Source organism: Aythya fuligula, chromosome 1 (genome assembly GCF_009819795.1).
Source record: "Aythya fuligula isolate bAytFul2 chromosome 1, bAytFul2.pri, whole genome shotgun sequence".
NCBI classification, from domain to species: Eukaryota; Metazoa; Chordata; class Aves; order Anseriformes; family Anatidae; genus Aythya; species Aythya fuligula.
Genome location: NC_045559.1, coordinates 203,542,729 through 203,560,362, shown reverse-complemented (window position 1 = coordinate 203,560,362; position 17,634 = coordinate 203,542,729). Strand labels below are relative to the sequence as shown.

The window sequence follows — 17,634 nt, the reverse complement described above, 5'->3', positions numbered from 1 at the left end:
TCACCGAATCACTGTCACCATGTCACTGTGTCAGCCACCATAGCACTATGTCACAGTATCACCATGTCAGCCACCATGGCACCATGTCAGTCACCATGTCACGGTGTCAGCCACAATGGCACCATGGCACCATGGCACCATGTCAGTCACCATGTCACTGTGTCACTGTGTCAGTCATCACTGCACCATGTCAGCCACCATGGCACCATGTCGGTTACCATGGCACCATGTCAGTCACCATGTCACTGTGTCACTGTGTCAGTCATCATTGCACCATGTCAGTCACCACGGCACCATGGCAATCACTAGGGCACCGTGTCACCATGTCGATCACCATGGCGCCATGTCGGTTACCATAGCACCATGTCAATCACTGTGTCACTGTGTCACCATGTCAGCCACCGTGGCACCATGCCAGTCACCATATCACTGTGTCACTGTGTCAGTCACTATGGCGCCATCTCAGTCACCATGTCAGTTAACCATGTCACCATGTCAATCACTGTGTCACCATGTCAGCCACCATGGCACCGTGTCACCGTGTCAGTCACCATGGCACCATGTCACCATGTCACCATATCACTGTCTCACTGTGTCAGTCACTGTGTCACTGTGTCGGTCACCATGGCACCATGTCAGTCACCACGTCACTGTAGAGCTGTGTCATCATGGCACCCCAACACAGTGCTGAGGTGATCTCCAATTCGTGGCAGGAATAGTTTGGGCTATGAGGCTCTGTTGGGCTGCTAACAAAGGCAAAAATACATCAGCAGAGCCCCTTCTCAGCAGCCGTCCCCACACACTCAAAGGGGAATTTCAGAGGGTGGCTGGCACTGCAGTGCCTGAGCAAGGCACATGAAGAAGCTGGGGAAGGGCCTGGGACATAAGTCCTGTGAGGAGCGGCTGAGGGAGCTGGGGGGGTTTGGGCTGGAGAAGAGGAGGCTCAGGGCAGAGCTTATTGCTCTCTGCAACTGCCTGAAAGGAAGGGGTGGGGAGCTGGGGGGCGGCCTCTGCTCACAGGGAACCAGGGCCAGGAGCAGAGGGAACGGCCTCGAGTTGGGCCAGGGGAGGCTCAGGTTGGCAATGAGGAGACATTTCTGCTCAGCAAGAGCGGTCAGGCCTTGGGACGGGTTGCCCAGGGAGGTGGGGGAGTCCCTGTCCCTGGGGGTGTTCAAGGAGAGGTTGGACGTGGTGCTTGGGGACAGGGTTTGGTGGGTGATACTGGTAGCAGGGGGACGGTTGGACCAGATGATCTTGGAGGGCTTTTCTGACCTTATTGATTCTGTGATCACAGCCTTCAATCTGCAGCAGTGGAGTTATCTCAGTCTCTTGAAAACTGTCGCTGAGGCAGCACCGCTGCGAAGCTCTCTTCTCCCTCAGCAGGCAAAGCTCTTCAGGTTGGCACATCCATCAGCTGCAGCAGGGCAACGTGTTCGGGAAGACCCCCTGCAACTGTCAGCCTGCCACCATGGTTTGCAGCCTTCCCTGTCATCACTTTAAGGAGTTAATTACTCATGTGTGCAAACCCAGCATCTCACAAACACAAAGAGATTATTAACAGAATTGGGTCTTCAGCTATAGGATAGGATAGGATAGGATAGGATAGGATAGGATAGGATAGGATAGGATAGGATAGGATAGGATAGGATAGGATAGGATAGGATAGGATAGGATAGGATAGTTCAGTTGGAAGGGACCTTCAAAGATCAAGTCCAACTGTCCGACCACTTCAGGGCTACCCAAAAGTTATCCAAATCCTCTTGAACACTGAAAAACTTTTCCTGCAAAACACTGAACGTTTTTTCTTCTCTGGACTTTTCTAGTCCTAATCTTGGACAGCGAAGAGGCGAAGCAGCGTATTCTGGAAAAAGAAATCGTGTGAAGAAGCCAGCAGGAACGAGAGCATACTCAGCTCTTCTACACTGAGCCTTTTGAGTGCTTTGGAAAGCTCCTCAGCCACTCCCACCCATTTTGGACTCTTAATTATGCAGATAGTTGTCATTCACACAGATAATCACCTTGACAGAAATCAGAGAGACTTCCACAACGAGGTGAAATTTAAACATCGCTAGGACAGAGTGAATAAAATGCCAGCAGCAGCAGATGAGGAAACCATCTGCAAGTTCGTCATGCCAAGGAATTACCGGTGCTCATCTGGAAACCAAATCCTACAACTTGTCCACAAACCCGGATGAGACTGCAGCAGGCGGTGGGGTGAGCTGAGTTCATTTCTCCTCCAGCACGCCAACATGAGTTTCTCTCGTGTTGCAGACCACTCCTCCAGGAGCAAACAGGACAAACAGGGCTGGCTGTGTTTAGGGCCAGCGGAGAGAGGCAGGTTCCATCCCAGGGTGGTGAAGGATGCCTTAGGACACCCTGTGGGATTCATTACCCAAGGAAACCCATTTCTCTCCCCGGCACTGCCCGCTGCAGGGTGTCCGGTTCAGACTTCAGCATTTGCCCCAAGATGATCGGAATCACGCTCAGAGGCTGTTAAAAATACAAACGTAAGATGTTGGCATTTCATTTCCAGCGAGAAGATTCGGTTCGCAGCAATTTCTCACCGCCACGGGGACATGCAGTAGCTCAACTACAACCAGACACCGGGAAAAAAAAAAAAATGAATACTTAAATACTTAAATTAAAAAAAATATTGAATATTATATGCGTTTTTAGTGCTTCTCTGCAGGCAGGCGTGTAGTGGTTTTACACGTCTTGGCCTAATTAAACGAGCTCAGCTCATTAAGAATTCCCCACTGCAGTGTGAGGAAACCCGAGTGTTGTAGCACGAGGCAAACACCGAGCTCCATCAGCTCTTCCCCATCGTCAGGGCAGAGAAAAGAAAACTCAATTTTGACCGAATCGGGATAAAACACGGGTTCTCCATTCCCGTGGCAAGGAGAGGCAGCGGCTTCACCACACAGCATGCTTGGCAGGTCGGGTTATTTCAATTTCTCTTTTTATTATGACAATTTACATGTCATATTTATATGAAAGAAATGACAGTAGATATTATAACAAAAAACATTATGAAAGAAAAGTTACACAATTAGGCCTGCGAGCTATAAAATGGCTTCAGGCCCAGCTTATACACAAAGAGTTCTGACCAGAGGACTGTAGTGAGACAACGCTGAACAATTCATTAACAAAAATATTGGCACCAGCCGTAACATTTTCATTCTTTTTTTTTTTTTTTTTTTTTTTTTTTTACTTCATTTACAAGGAATACAGTATTTAAACAGTTGTGTACTGCGAATCTAAAAACAGCAGCTGTTGTGAAACTGCAGCTAACCCTTCGAGCACTGAGGCCACCGTGACTTCTTCCATTTGGGAAAAGTTTTCATCGCGTGCTTGGCGTGCGGTATCAGCGGTGGGAAGGGGGGGGGGAGGGAAGACAGTGCAAGCACCACCCGATTTATGTGCAACGAGAAGAACGCTTCCAGTTTTTTGTGGTTGTTTTTTGTTTTGTGTTTTTTTTTTCAGCTCCCACACACGCAGCGTGCGTCCCCTCGGTCCTTTCCCTCTGCCGCGACCCGAGGGATCGGACAGCGAGGTTTGGGACTTGTGAAACTTGTGAAACTCTGCGAGGAGCTCGGTGGGACGTCACCGTGTCAGCTCGGCAGGGAAAGGAACCAAAACCGAGGCCAACAGTGACGGGATCGCTTTTAAGGAACCCAAGGTTTTCTTTGCCACCATGCAAACAGCCCGCGGGAGTAAGACAAAGCTGTATTTCATGCACGTATCTCTTAAATTTCCTAATAATCTTATTTTTTAAGAGACCTGTCTGGCAGTTCGGCTCTAATTCTCGCAGGAGGTTGGAGGATGATCCTACAAGCAAGTAACCCGGTCTGTGCTGTCAGCAAACACACCCAGCCTTTGTCCAGCAGCTCTCTAAAACCTCTGCGCTGCTTCAGACCCGTCGTGCACGCCGACAGCAGCGACCTTCTGCCTTCCAAACACCACCTCGGGGCCACTGCGGGTGTTTTGGGGTGGGCTGTGCGACACAGGGAGGAACCAGCGACCCGGTTGGCGGTAAAAGCGAAGCATTTCAACACAATTAAAAGGGGGAGTACCATTTTAACGAGGAGAGCGTCGGGTTCTGTACAAGGTTTGAGAGTCCATATAAAGAGTAGGAAACAGCAAACTAAACGAGGCGTGGAGTTATGATGGGATCTCCATCTCCACCACTAACTCAAGCAGTAGATTAATATCTATTAAGGACTTTTAATTGCTCTAACTACCAAATGGTGCACTGGTGACTAGGCCCTATGGTGTTTTAGCAGGAATTTATCCCCTTGGTATCATTTCAGCCAGGTTCTGCCGGGCTGACCTACGCCTCAGCTGCGCGGGACACGAGACGAGGAGCGAACAACAAAGCAAACTGCGCGGCCTCCGACCAGGGGCAGCCGCCGCGGGTCTCTGCGGACCCATCCTAATTAATTTCTGAGGACCCATCCTAATTAATTTCTGCGGACCCATCCTAATTTCTGTAGACCCATCCTAATTCCCTCCGCATCCACGCTGCGCTGGTGCAACGGTTCCCTCGAGGGAAGAGGCCGTGAGTGGATGATTTTTCTCTTGATTTGAAGGTCAGGGTGAGAAGAGGAGGGCGCCGGGATGAGTCTCTCAGCGGAGACCTTCTAGTCTTTAAAGGGCAAGTCAGAAGCAGATTTTGGGGCCTTTCTTGCAAATTGTGGGGGTTTGCGTCCCCGTTTTGCCGCTCCGCTCGCCTCCACCCATTCCCCACCTCCTGCTGCCGCTGGAAGAGCGCCCCGGCAGCAGGAGCAAGCGACTCGGTCTGCACCTGGGGAAGCGGTGAGACTGACTGTACACAAAGTGCTGCAAAGTGCACGAGTAAACCAACCCAAGGGCCAGAGCAGCTCCGCCCTTCGGTTTTCCTTAGGAACCTTTGGGGTTATCTGTAGCAATTGGAGATCTATCTGCAGACACAGCTGCCTTCCTTGAGCCTGTGTCCTCTCTAACTGCTATATTGTCCCCTCTCCTGCTCAGAAGCTCAGGGGCGGGGTGCCAGCATTTACAAAATGATAGTCGAAAACCCAAGTGGTAGGACTTCCTTTTAATTGCAGTTACATCTGGAGCCTTTACACCGCATAACTCGATTATAAAAACTTCTCATCTACTTTAGAGTGTTCTGTTCTCTCCTCCAGAAGCTGTACACAATCTTTTTTTTTTTTCTTTTTTAAGTGTCATACTAAGCAATATACATCTTTTGCAATATACAAAATAAGTTAAATTACTCTGAAGCGTTGGGACAATCAATTCCCAAGCACGCGTTTTTTTTTTTTTGCCGTTTGGAACTATCTCATTTAGTTACACCTAATCTAAAATAAGAGCTCGGTAAGTGATGCAGGTTTTCAGCAATGACAAGAAATCTTCAACACCCCAATTGCTGGGGGTCCAGCTTCAGAGATTGTTTTCAACTCAGAAACATTTCTGAAGCCAGAGCTTTCCATGAGGGCTCCGATTGGGTACCCAACTCTATAAAGCATCAAAAATGAGTCATTTAGATTTTTTCTTACATCAGTATATGCTGAAAAAAAAAAAAAGTGTTGTTTCTGATGTATTTATTTCCTGTCTTACAGCATTCGAAGCGATCTAGTCCCTGCCCCACCTGTTACAGAAGGGGGGGAAGAAAAATAAGACAACCGGGAGACGCGGGCTTGATCCTGCAAATCCTTATCTCAGACCACAGTCCTAAACGCTCCTACAGAGGCTTAAAATGCTCTAGGAATTGCAGAATTGTGCTCTTCTCACACGAATTGCTGGAGTTTCCCCCACCATATTCAACACGTTTCGTTTCCCAGAAAGTTACTGTGCTCAGGTCTTTGCTATTTTCTCTCTATACGTTAAAGGATTTGATATACCCAGTGAATTGGAAGCATGCTTCAAATGCAAACAGGTACCAGGGGTGTGCACGGCACATCACATCCACAGCACGAGCCTGTGAGCAGGCACTGCACATCGCCCAAACCCACCCTCAGCGCCTACCTAGCACGGTTTGACCTAGGTGACACAAATCTCTTGCTCAGATCGGGTCTGGGGGCTGGGATTACTGCCATCATTTCTTTAAATTGCTGGGTACAAAGTGAATTAAGAAAGTAGGTGCCACAAAAAAAAAAATAAAAATTCCTCGTTTACTTTTCATAAAGGAAGTTTGTGAAATACACAAATTGAAGCAATGACTTGGAAGCTGAGACCAGGCCTTCCTACTGAAGAGCATCGAACACCAAGTTGTAAGCACCTGAAAAGACGTAAATAAGGGACACCTCGACAGAGAACTATTAAATCATTGAATGATTGCAGCATCCAGAGACCAACGGAGTTCAAATGATGAATATTCAGATAAATTGGAACAAGTGCACCGCTACCATTCAGTTTCTCTTTTGGGAACACACATTTTTGCCTTGAGGTTCTTAGAGTAAGATCTCTCAAAGCGGTCAGACAGCGATTAGACATCAGGAGCGAGCAGACAACAAGTCCCCCCAGGTCTTTAGCTCTATGAAGAGTGACTGAGACATTTGAATCCAAAGAAATCTTGAAGGTGACCAATTTAGAAAAAAAAGCATCTGTTTCTCTCAAGTGCTGGTAGAACAGAGCGATCCTTTCATTAAAAACGTCAGGGAGATGCAGTTATTTTATAACAGAATTAGTATCTAGGAAGGCAAGCTATGGAAGAGCTCAGAGCTGGTTTGTTCAGCACTGATCTTCCTACAGAACTTCAACACCAAAGGGTTTTTGGTAGCTTGGTGATGCTGTTTTCCATTTTTAAATCAAGGATATGCTCGGGTTTGGGAGATCTGATAATTAAAGACAGCAACAGCGGTGAAGTTTTAAGCTCTTAATTCTGGCAGCCTTCTGGCTCGGTTACCGCCCCGATTTCCTTACTGCGGGGCAGCCACGCCGCACGTTTTCTGTCTCAACCCCATGAGCTGTCTGTGGGATGACAACTCGCCATCGCGCCGCTTTGTGGCACACAACAACGCCCGCTCCCCAAGCATTTCCAGCTCCTTCCCCTCTCCAGGGCTACCTGAGGCTCAAACTTCAGACATTTAACCTCTGATCGCAGGACGAGGACAGAAGAGCACAAGGTGCAGACACCGAAACACCTGGGGGACGACCCCACACAACATAACGCAATGGCACGAACCCCGCGTGGCAGCCAGCTGGCCTCAGGCCTGGAAACAACTTCCCAAACAGATCGCACGTTTTTCAGCAAGCAGGAAGCCTCAGAAAGGAGAGAAAAGGTTAAGTTTTAAAGCGTTAGCCTTTCCAGGACATTTTGGCAGATTTCACTCGCACAAACTCGCCTAAGGGAGAGCTCCGGATCCTGGGGGACGAAGCTCTCTCAGGTATCAAAGGTGGCTTCTGAGAAGACGGAAGAGTTGGCTTTCCTGGCGACCTACAGACAGTCAAACCTCGCGACACGTTGTCCTCTCACACTTATAAAACTCGGTGTTCCTGATTTAAGCTTCAGCTTCTGCTTTCTGGCCTCTCCTGCTTTTACACCGCTCCCTAACGCAGCGCTCCATTTTCTCCCGGTTGGTAAATTCGGTGGTTGAGCTCCTTGGTGTTTTCCCACACGCACAATTAGTTACTCACTAATTAGTTAACGTTTGGGCTGCCTCTAGAAGCAAGAACGTTCGCTACAGCACCCATCGGACACTAACAGGCTCCGCCTGGCAGCGGGACAGATTATGGCACTGCCAAAAGAGATGAGAAATCGCCGCTCGCACCGTGTGGCTGGACGGGAATCAGCCAGTTTGCACTGCAAATATTAGACCCGCTTAGCAATTATTAACATTAAAGAGTGGAAGCCATCTGTTCTTGCTTGTTTTAAAACACGAGTGCATTAGAAACGCAGAAGCTGCATTTGGGCATCGCCTAGGCAAAGACAAAGCCTTGGGAGCCCAAATTCTACAAAAGCTTTTAAAAATGTTCTGAACTTCTGTGGCTTTTCACTACCCTGTCTTGATGTCTGCTCATGAAAACTGTTAAGAATTGGGAAGGTGGAAAAATATTTCGTCTTAATGGCATTGAATTCGTTTAGAGAGCGATTTCTCCGGCCGAACTCGTGGAGAGGGAGGTGGGCAACAGAAAGAAGAGTCCCGAGGCCAGAAGGGAGGTGTTCGGACCCGAGGTTTCCTAGAGAGGTATTTAGTAAAGGCCTAATGCCGGTTTCATCACAAGAAAACAGAAGTGCTCAATGACTGACTAGTAAATACAATACAATGGAAGGGAATCAGGTGGGGCAGGAAAGGAGAACTCACTCCTCAGTGGCAGCAGCAGTTTTGGTGCATCCATTGCCGGCAACGGACATAAACACCAGTCAAAAATCCAAATCTCAGAGCGAAAGGATTAATAGATGTGACCTTTTTGGATTTCAACGCTTGGCAGATCTGTCTGAGCTGTCTGGGAGCTACAACACGTACAAATGCTACAGCCTGCATCTTAATTCACAACGAAGAGAAAACTCAATGCTACCCAAAACAAATTTCAGCTCTGCTCTTTCTTATGTGCCCCATGATGGTTTTTTCTTTTGTAATATCCTTTTTTTGTTGTTTTTTGTGAATAAAAGCACATATCGCTTCACGCCCACTCAAAAGGTGACGAGATGTCTTGGAGTCAAGCGTTTTCTCTCAGAAACACTGCCTTCTTGAAATCAGTTGGTCACATGGCAATTATTAAAATGTATTTTAAGAAAATCCTAATGGCCAAAGGCCGACACTACATTCAAAACCTGCTAATACATCCAGGCAGATAAGTAAAATCAAAACAAAAAAACACACACAAACCCCAAAACAGAAAACCTCCAAAAGGAAAACTGTTCCATTTGTTTACTTCAATTTGAAGTAGATATTAAGGACATGAATGGACCAGTCACGGTTTATTGGAAAATCCCTCAATCCTTTGATGCGCTGTAATTCTGTGGGCAACGCAGTTTGTACAAACACATTTCGTTCACAATACTCCGACAGAAGGTGAAACGCGAGTGGCCAGGCAGCTACGGCAGGGTTCTTTTGTCTGTCAACGGTTGCAGCACGTCAGGATGCCTTCCAACTTACAGACTAACTTCGTATCAACGCGTCCTCCCTCTAGACACCGGGCATCGAAGATCGTCTGGCGGGCTCTGCGTGAGATCGCCTCGTGAATTCATCGCTAGCGTGTTTCGGCTGTCAAAAACTTCATTACAGTACACTTTACTGTACAAACACTTTAAAGGATGTTTATTAGGAAAGTCTGCAAGTCATAATGGATAGCAGAGTTCTTGTTTATGGTACCTTCTTGGCCTCTAGTAATTCTGTTTGCCTCCAGTATTAAAATCAAACTGCTTCCATGAAGGTGATTACTAAAATGAGCTATGGTATGTTAACCTACAACTCACAAAATGCGACAGTACAGACATTAATTTTGAGACTGTCTGTTAAGTTGTAATCTAAGTTGTGAACATTTAAATATAATATATATCTCATATGAAAAAGCTAAAGCACAAGTGCTTCTGCATCCCCCCACCCCGTGAGCCAAACCCACCCCAGTTCCGGTTTGGGCCCTGACCGATTTGGAATGCTTTCTTAGGCCACCCATTTCCACAAATTTGTATGCACTCAGGAAATATAAAGTCAAAAATATACAAATCTCTTGTTGTTATAAGGTTTTTGTGAGTGAAATTACCCAGGACCATGGACTTGGAAGGAGAAGGGGGGGAGGGGGGGAAGAGGGAATTTACAGCAATTCTTCTTCAAAGTTCAAAACTGGTCACTTCACAGAAAGACTGCAGGACTGGTGAAATTCTTGCTTCTAAAAAGTGATACTGTAGTGGAGAATTCTCTAGGAAAAATAAAACAGCTTTTAATAACTGGCCCGCTGGTATGAGCTACCGTGGAATAAATTAGCACAAAAATGGAAGTCTTATAACTGTTCACTGTTACAGACGTAATCAACAAGGTCAGTCACTCTCAAGAGTTCGTCTTCGTCTTCCTCCGGCCCTACCGCTTCCTGCCCGCTCCCCGTCCCGTTGGGCGCCAGGCTGGCGCTGGCCGTGCTGTCCTTGGGGGCCTGGGTCTTCTCACCGGGTTTGCCGATCAAGTTCTCAATGGTTTTACCTGGGCTCTGTCCGTTGGTGGAAGGCAAGTCCACCAGGCTGTAGTCCAAAGGGCTCTCCACTTTCCCTACGTTCTCGAAGTCGTCTTCTTCGTCGCTTTCTATCCGGTAGCAGTGCTTCTTGGCGTTGTCTTGGGGAGCCTGGGGTGCCGGCAGCTTGCTGGCAGGCGCGGGGTTCTCCGCGGCGGCGTTGGCGGCGTTCTCGCCGGTGTCTTCGTCGTCCGTTTCGATCCGGTTCAGCCGTTTGCGGACCGGCCTCTCCTCGTCTTCCTCGTCCTCTCCTTCCTCCTCGGAGTAGTCGTCCGTGCTCCGCCGCCGTTTTCGAATCAAGCGCTTGGACTCCTTCGTGGAATCGTCGTCTTCCGAGTTCTTGGACGTGTAGCTCTCTGCAACGAGCAGCAGACTTAAAGCCATTAGCAAAGGGGGGCACGCACAACAGCCAACGCGTTCCTGTCCTCTCATCTTTCACCCTCAATGAAAAGCCGCCCCTCTCTCACCACGCACATCCAGGCTCCTTCCTCAGTCCCCAACCACAGCAAAATGCGTGCTTGCTTTTAAATTTTAAAGCAATAAACGAGCTGTTGCTGTTCTGTTTCGGGTCTGAGAAGTACCAGAGGCTCTGGAGGCCGGTGTAAACACCCCTGGGTGGTAACTGCATGACACACAATTCCATCCCTATCCCACAACACCTATTTTACACCCTTCCAGAAACTGAGGGCCCAAATAATGACTGCACTATCTTCAAAATATATAAAAAAAATATATATCCTTGCATACAGCTATACTACCCCCGTACACAACTTCTTTCCAAGTATATGAACACCACTCAAATGTCCCCAGAAGGTTGCTGCCCTTTAACAGGAGGCCTTTTTTTGGCAAACAGGGCTTTCGTGCAGGACAGACCCCGTCAGGCAGGCCCTGTTTGAAGTCACGATGCAGGCAGCAAGACCCTCGGCCACCAAAGACCCGACAGATTTTTAGCAGGCAGCCTGCACATCCAGTTTCTGAGGGCAGACTGCGTATCGAGGATCGAGTTTTCAGGGCTTTACGTCCTTGTTTCCCTTCAGGGAAGAGGATCCTACTCCAGGCTGTAAACTTGGGCCAGCACTTCCCAAACTTACCTACAAGTCAGAGGCCTGCAGAGATTTTCTGAGCAGCCCTGGCATCTGCTGCACCCCGCAGGGCTCGGCGTCTCTGGGAAGCTGTCTCATGAGCAGGGCGTCCAGAACATAAAGGCCCCAAAGCCAGTGGTTGTTTTTGTGAGAGATAATAGGGCAGCTCAATGCACGCCAGGTGCTCACGGTGTGACAGATATTAGTGGGATCAGGCTTCCTCTGTGACAGCACCCGGTGAGACACCTGCCCCTAGCACAGCACCTTCGACCAGGACGTCGAGTAGGGACTGAAAAAGGCTGAGCTGCCAGGGAGAAATGTAGGGTGGCACAAATACAAGCGGTAACAGCCTTTGTCTCACAAAAGGGAATCTTTAAAGACTCAGAGGAGGATGTTTTGTGACCTCTTGGTGGAGAAGTGGCCAAATAGTTACACTAATGATAGTGTCAGCATCCCAGCAGTCCTTGCCAGGCATGGAAAACCACACCTGGAAGGCAGGAGTGGGGCAGCAAAGGCTTTGAGAAGTAACTGTAACAGCGTGTCACAGAGGAATGTTTCAGAAGGAAACAGTTTCTGAGAAACATCAAGGAACTCTAGCAAGAAAATTCTCTGGGCACCTCGGAATGACACCGAGTTTTCTCCTCGGGCTAACACTGACGTACAGCAGCTCCTGCAATCACGGACTGCTCATTTTTACCTTCGCTGTCCGAAGTGGAGAGCCTGCGTTTATGAACTCTTCTCAACTCCTTTCCATATCGGACGCTTTTCTGGGAGCCGTCGCTTTCCGAATCTTCCTTGTAGTTAACTTGTCTCTTCTGATTCCGCCTTGATCTTCTCCTCCTGGTTTCCAGGTAATCGTCGTCGCTGTAATCCGTGTAATCGCCGCTCTCTGTGCAGAAGGAAACAGCCAGGTCCATTAAAGCAAAACTCGACTATTTGGAGAAGCTTTAGAGCAACATTAATAAAATCACGCACTCTTCCAGCACAGGAGAGTCTCAGCCAGCACGCCTCATCACCCTGACCTGTTCCAGCCTCACGCATCAGTTCCCCTTTCCCTGTCAGAGCAGAATTGCTTGCTTTGAAAATCTCCTCGCAAACCCTTCTCCATCAAACTCCTCCAGAACAGCTCTGCTCACTGTGCTTTTGTTCCCTCTACTGGTGCCAAAGCTGCCTCCTCTACAGTTCCTGCCGGCTGAAACAACCCGAGCGAATCCAAGGGACAGCACACACATTACTGCTTCCACTGGAAAATCCTTCCTGGTTTGTACATTTAAATTCAGTGCTCTCTACTCAAATCATTTTCAAAATAAGCAGATGAAAAGAAGAAAAAAAACAATGACACGGTGAGAATCCAGGTTAAAATTTGGCTTTGAAATATTAAATCGTTAACAAAAATCAGGCTTAAAAGTTTGCTTACAACAGAAGCTGCAGAGAAGAATCTCACAGCTATTCCCAGTTCTTCGTGCCCCAGACTACTGCACCTACTGTCTCTAAGAATTAAATTTATTTAAATTTTCAGTACTTGACAATAGTTTTACAACAACTTTTGCTGCTTTTTCACTGAGCTGTGCCAGAGTAATTATCCTGAGGTCACGGCACATTTCTACATGGGTCACAAAATGTTCTTAAGTTACTAACATCACTCACAGGTCAACGTAGCAATTCCCTTTACCTCCTAAAATGTTAGGGAAAGGATCAGGGCAAGTCGGCACAAACAACCACCTTCAGAAAAAAATCTCCATCACTGGAGACTGAAAACAAAGCCATTCACGGAGCACATTACTTCTTTAGATCAAAATAGGGTTAAGGCAGGATCCTGAGGGACAGTAACAAGGGTAAAGAAAAACACAGTTAGATGTAGAAGGAATCATATTAGAAGCAGGCTCTACCTACAGCTTTTTGACACAAAAGAAAGAAAACTGTATTTGTATTCAGTCTCCTCTTTCTTCTCTTTTTTTTTAAACAGGGTGCTTTGGATGGTACATTACGGAGTGCTGATTTTCTCACAGGTATGTGTCCACAAGCAAACAAATAGATATGCTCACAGGCATTAGGAAGTAGATGATCAGTCTCTTTAGATCCTCCAGCTTCTGCAAATATCTTCATTAATAACAGCTTACATTTGGGACAGGGAGACAGCAAGTGGATGCAGCTGTCTTTATCTGCCCATGCATTAACCCTCCTTTTGGATACCAGTACCTCAAAGCTGCCTACTCCAACAACAATTTAACACCCCAAAGTACTCACTAGCTTAAATTCACAATAAAATTAGTGAAGGTGATGATATATCTGGCACTTTCTAGTACCGGATCTCCAACGAAGCAGAAACACAGAGGGCGGTCTTCAGAGAACGACGCAAATCACCCAAAGGTGTGCATGTTGTACAGGTATTATTCACACGCTTTAAATTGTGCAAACAGAACCTGAACTGCCTGAAGGACAAGCAGAATGAGTGAATTATTAGGCGTGACAAAGGCTTTAGTTACTACAGATGAGAGAGGATAAATACAGAAGAGACAGATTCAAGGTGTTAGGGTCTGCTTTCACGCCTGCCGGGGATCACAGCATGCCATACAATGGCTCCCTGCAGCTGAAGGAATTATTTGTCCATACAAAGGGAGGGAAAATGTTTCCTTCAGAAGAAGCTTTTTCAATTTATCCAGAAGGTCTTCAAACAGATGTAAAGAAATATATTTTTGTCTCCATTCTCTGTTTTCCCTGCAATCATGATCCAAACAGGAAGGTACGGGATAGCTGAAGCTGTACACAAAGGACATACTGTGACAGAAGCATCCATTTAAATACATATTTATTTAAGTGCCAAGAAGCCAGTACTCTGGAATCGTTTCCTTCAGAATAGTCGCAGCAGAACAAGCAGCAAGCTGCTTTACAGACAGGAAGCAAAGATGACATGTGACTTGACCAAAGCAACCAACACCATTAATGTCAAAGTCGTGACAGGAAACTTGAGACTTCCACTCCTCCTCTCTCCAGTACGAAGTATTTAATGCTTTTGGAGGACTACTGATACTCACCAGATTCTCTGCTTGAATTCTCTTCAGAATCTTCCTCTTCATCGTCTTCAGAATATTTTTTCTTGACTGTTTTCCTTCGTAACCGCCGGCTTTGCCTCATGGGCCTGGAGAGGTGTCGCCGGGATATGCGGGCGCAGAACTCGGAATCGCTGTCCTCATTCGATGGCGGGTCGTCTTCGCTTTCATCCAGATTTTCCTCCGATATAACAAACTCATCCTGAGATCTGTTCAGAGAGAGACCACAGACAACAGAGAGATCTGAAACAAAGCATCAAAACGTGACCTCCATTTTATGAGCAAGTAATAAATGCAAAGCAAGTGCTGTCTTTAATAAACGTGCACAAATCTTACAGAAATAACGTGTACTAAAGAGCCAGAGAGAGCAAACTGCTGTCTCTGGAGTTAAATTTCAGTTTTCTACTGGGGAGACAGCTTTACAGGGCGTGAGATTACGCAGCAGATCAGAACAGCAGGTGACTATGAACGCTACAGCAAACTGAGACTGCATTTGGCCACCAGCTGAATGTAAATTCCAGTACAACATTCCGAAGGCGTTCAGCGGGGATCTGATTTGAAAATGCATGAGAACACTTTAACAGACTGATGTGCTATTAATTCCGTGAGATTTCCAAAAGCTACATTGACTGACTGGAAATTTTCAGCACATTTTGCTTAACTATTCGGGATGCCATTGAAAACTTCTCATCACATAAAAAGAAAAAGCTCAAGAGATATTTGCATCCATCTTGGTTATCCATAAATTTAGTAAATTGACCATATGACTGGTGTAAAACTTTAACAGTTGATGGTAAAGAGGCTAAACCTCCGTTATGGTTCTCCACTGAGGCATAAAGGAAATCTAAAATTATTAATAATCATTTAACTTTAGGAATTTCCCAGTCTGAAAGATGAGAAACTCCAGGGAAAAAGAACTTCACTCAGCTAAAGCAGTATTAATTCAGTGTTGAAATCTTCACATAATTGTTTTCTATAATATAAACCTCTTGACTGTGTTCAAACTCTACCTTTTAGAAAACAAAAATCAAGAACTGATTTCGGAACTCACGTGTCAGGGTGGAGAATTTCACTCCTCTGATTTCTAAATGGCAATCACGCCAAATGAAAATCCCACAAAATACGACATTTTCAAAAGGAAAGAGCCTGCCTCGTTTTAGCTACATCTTTGTTAAGGACACGGTTTCCTTAAAATGCAGGTTGGATGATTGCAGCAAATAGATTTGGAGTGCAGTTTTTCCAGCACAATTATGTTCTACTAGGCTAGGAGTACTTTTTGCTCCTGGCCTATTGGAGTACACACATCCCTAATGACCATTTTAGGGGCACTGCAAAGTCACAGAAACCTGTAGGAGTCAGGGATTGGAAGCTAAACTGCAGACCTACCCATCGCTGATCTTAAATTCATCCTCGCTCTCCTCTTCATCCAGGTTACTGTCACTATCCAGGTCATTTAGTCGCCGTCGTTTCTTGCGCCGTGCTGCAGCAGCCCTTTGTGGTCGCTTGTTTTCTTTCCTTTCTTCCTCTAGGATTGTGGAGATGTCTTTCCCACGGTGACCTGTGATATTAGACATGTCTTTGCCTCTGCCAATGCCTGAATTTAGTGAGAACAAAGGGAAAATAAGAACAAGTTTATTTGTATTTAACTTTACACGCATCTTTCTTCCACATCTCTAGCTTCAGCTTATTTTCTGTAATACAGAATAATTTTTGTCATGCAAGGCACTGGCTGGGGTCTTGTTCCTGACACACACAGCCCCAGCTGTGGTCACTTGGAAATACTGAAGTCAACCTGGAAGACAGCAGCTAAATGTCAGCATTCTGATACATAACCACAATCCACATCATTCCCAATATGAGTGCTTTTTGTGGGGGGCAGATATCAAAAAATAACCCAAGTTTTACAGGTGTCAAATGCCAATAGCACTAGCTACCACTCCATTCAGAAACTCAAAACTTAACAAATGAATTTTAAAAGGTTTCTTTGAAAATTTTAATTAATGAATTTTAAATGAATCATTTTTTTAAAAATGAATTTTAAAAGCTTTTCACTGTATTCATATATCAAAACATGAACACACTGAATTTAACTACCAAGACCAAATACTTTTTGGCATCTTTTGGCAGCCTGGAATGGCCATTTCCAAGGGAAGTTAATTAGTTTGACTCTAAAAGTACGGTAGTAAAAACTGTTAATTACGTTGTTTTAAGGGAGAGGATTGTATTTGTTGCCTATCATATCAAAAGAAATCTGGACTTAATCATCTTGCCCCACTGCAAAGAAAACCAAATAAAGTCAGAAACGTACCTCCTCCATCAGCTTCCTTGATATCATCTTCAATTGCCTCATCAATTGCCTCATCAAATTCATCAAACCTAAAAGTAACATCTTTCATTTATGACTTTATTTGATATTAAGAAAACATACCTCCAAATCTAACACTGCTTTAAGAAATCACACTGCACGGGTAGGGGGCTGGATATATAACAAAATAACAGACAACGGGCCGGATATATGATGAAATAGCAACATTTTAAAAGGTTTATTTATTATTTTGATGTGCTAGCAGAGTATTTCTCATTGCCAGGGCGTATTACTATCGATTTATACGAACAGAAAACCACCTTCATTTTACATGACAGGATTCAGCAATATATAATTCCAACATTATTTTAAATGGTATCAGTGGCATTTTTCAAGCAGAAGACTAGTTTTTCACACCTTTTATCTGGATGACATATACACTGAAAATTGGCAAAATAGATTTGCTGAAAAGCACCTGAAAAGTATAATTATGCACCCTAATTTTTCCTTGAAAACTTATTTCAAATAGCTTCTTTTCTCCTCTTTAAAGCTGACAGTAATTACGTCTTATAGATCTGCAACATTCTAAGCTGAACAGATAAAATATACCACGCAGACTTCATAATTATATACAAATAGACCTAACGTAATGTTATATAATGAAATAGGAAAACCAAAAGCAAAATACTGGAGTACGCTTTTGTAAAACTGCACAAATCCCTACAAAGTGAGGAACTCATTTAAAGAGAATGGCAAATGGAGGAGAAAGGATCCAGCCCTTTTACATGGAAGATGACTTCTTTGCTTTGTTTCTTCAGTTCTGAACTCAAATCTTGCAACAAAAGACTGTTACCTGAATTACCAAAATGATGCCTTCAGATGCAAAAAGTAGAGATTTTATTAATTATAGAGAAAAAAACATTTTGTTTAGATTATTTTTTTCTTCTAATCATTTTTCTTCTAATCATTTTTTAATAGAAATGACTAGTGACTGGACAATACTTCCATAAAAAATTCACTTGCCAGTCACTAAAGATTACAGCTATGT

General features: G+C 45.3%; 1 protein-coding gene across 1 annotated transcript in view; it reads right to left on the bottom strand.

Annotated features, from left to right (window-relative positions):
• Positions 1–2,937: 2,937 nt before the first annotated feature.
• Positions 2,938–17,634, bottom strand: part of RSF1 (remodeling and spacing factor 1) — a 55,976-nt gene continuing 41,279 nt past the window's right edge. Inside the window, exons 12-16 of the mRNA XM_032184655.1 lie at positions 16,590–16,657; positions 15,668–15,875; positions 14,267–14,490; positions 11,929–12,120; positions 2,938–10,505 (exon numbers count right to left, since the gene is read on the bottom strand). Of these exons, the coding sequence (XP_032040546.1) occupies positions 9,928–10,505; positions 11,929–12,120; positions 14,267–14,490; positions 15,668–15,875; positions 16,590–16,657 (1,270 nt within the window). The 3' untranslated portion in view covers positions 2,938–9,927. The remainder of the gene's footprint in view (positions 10,506–11,928; positions 12,121–14,266; positions 14,491–15,667; positions 15,876–16,589; positions 16,658–17,634) is intronic.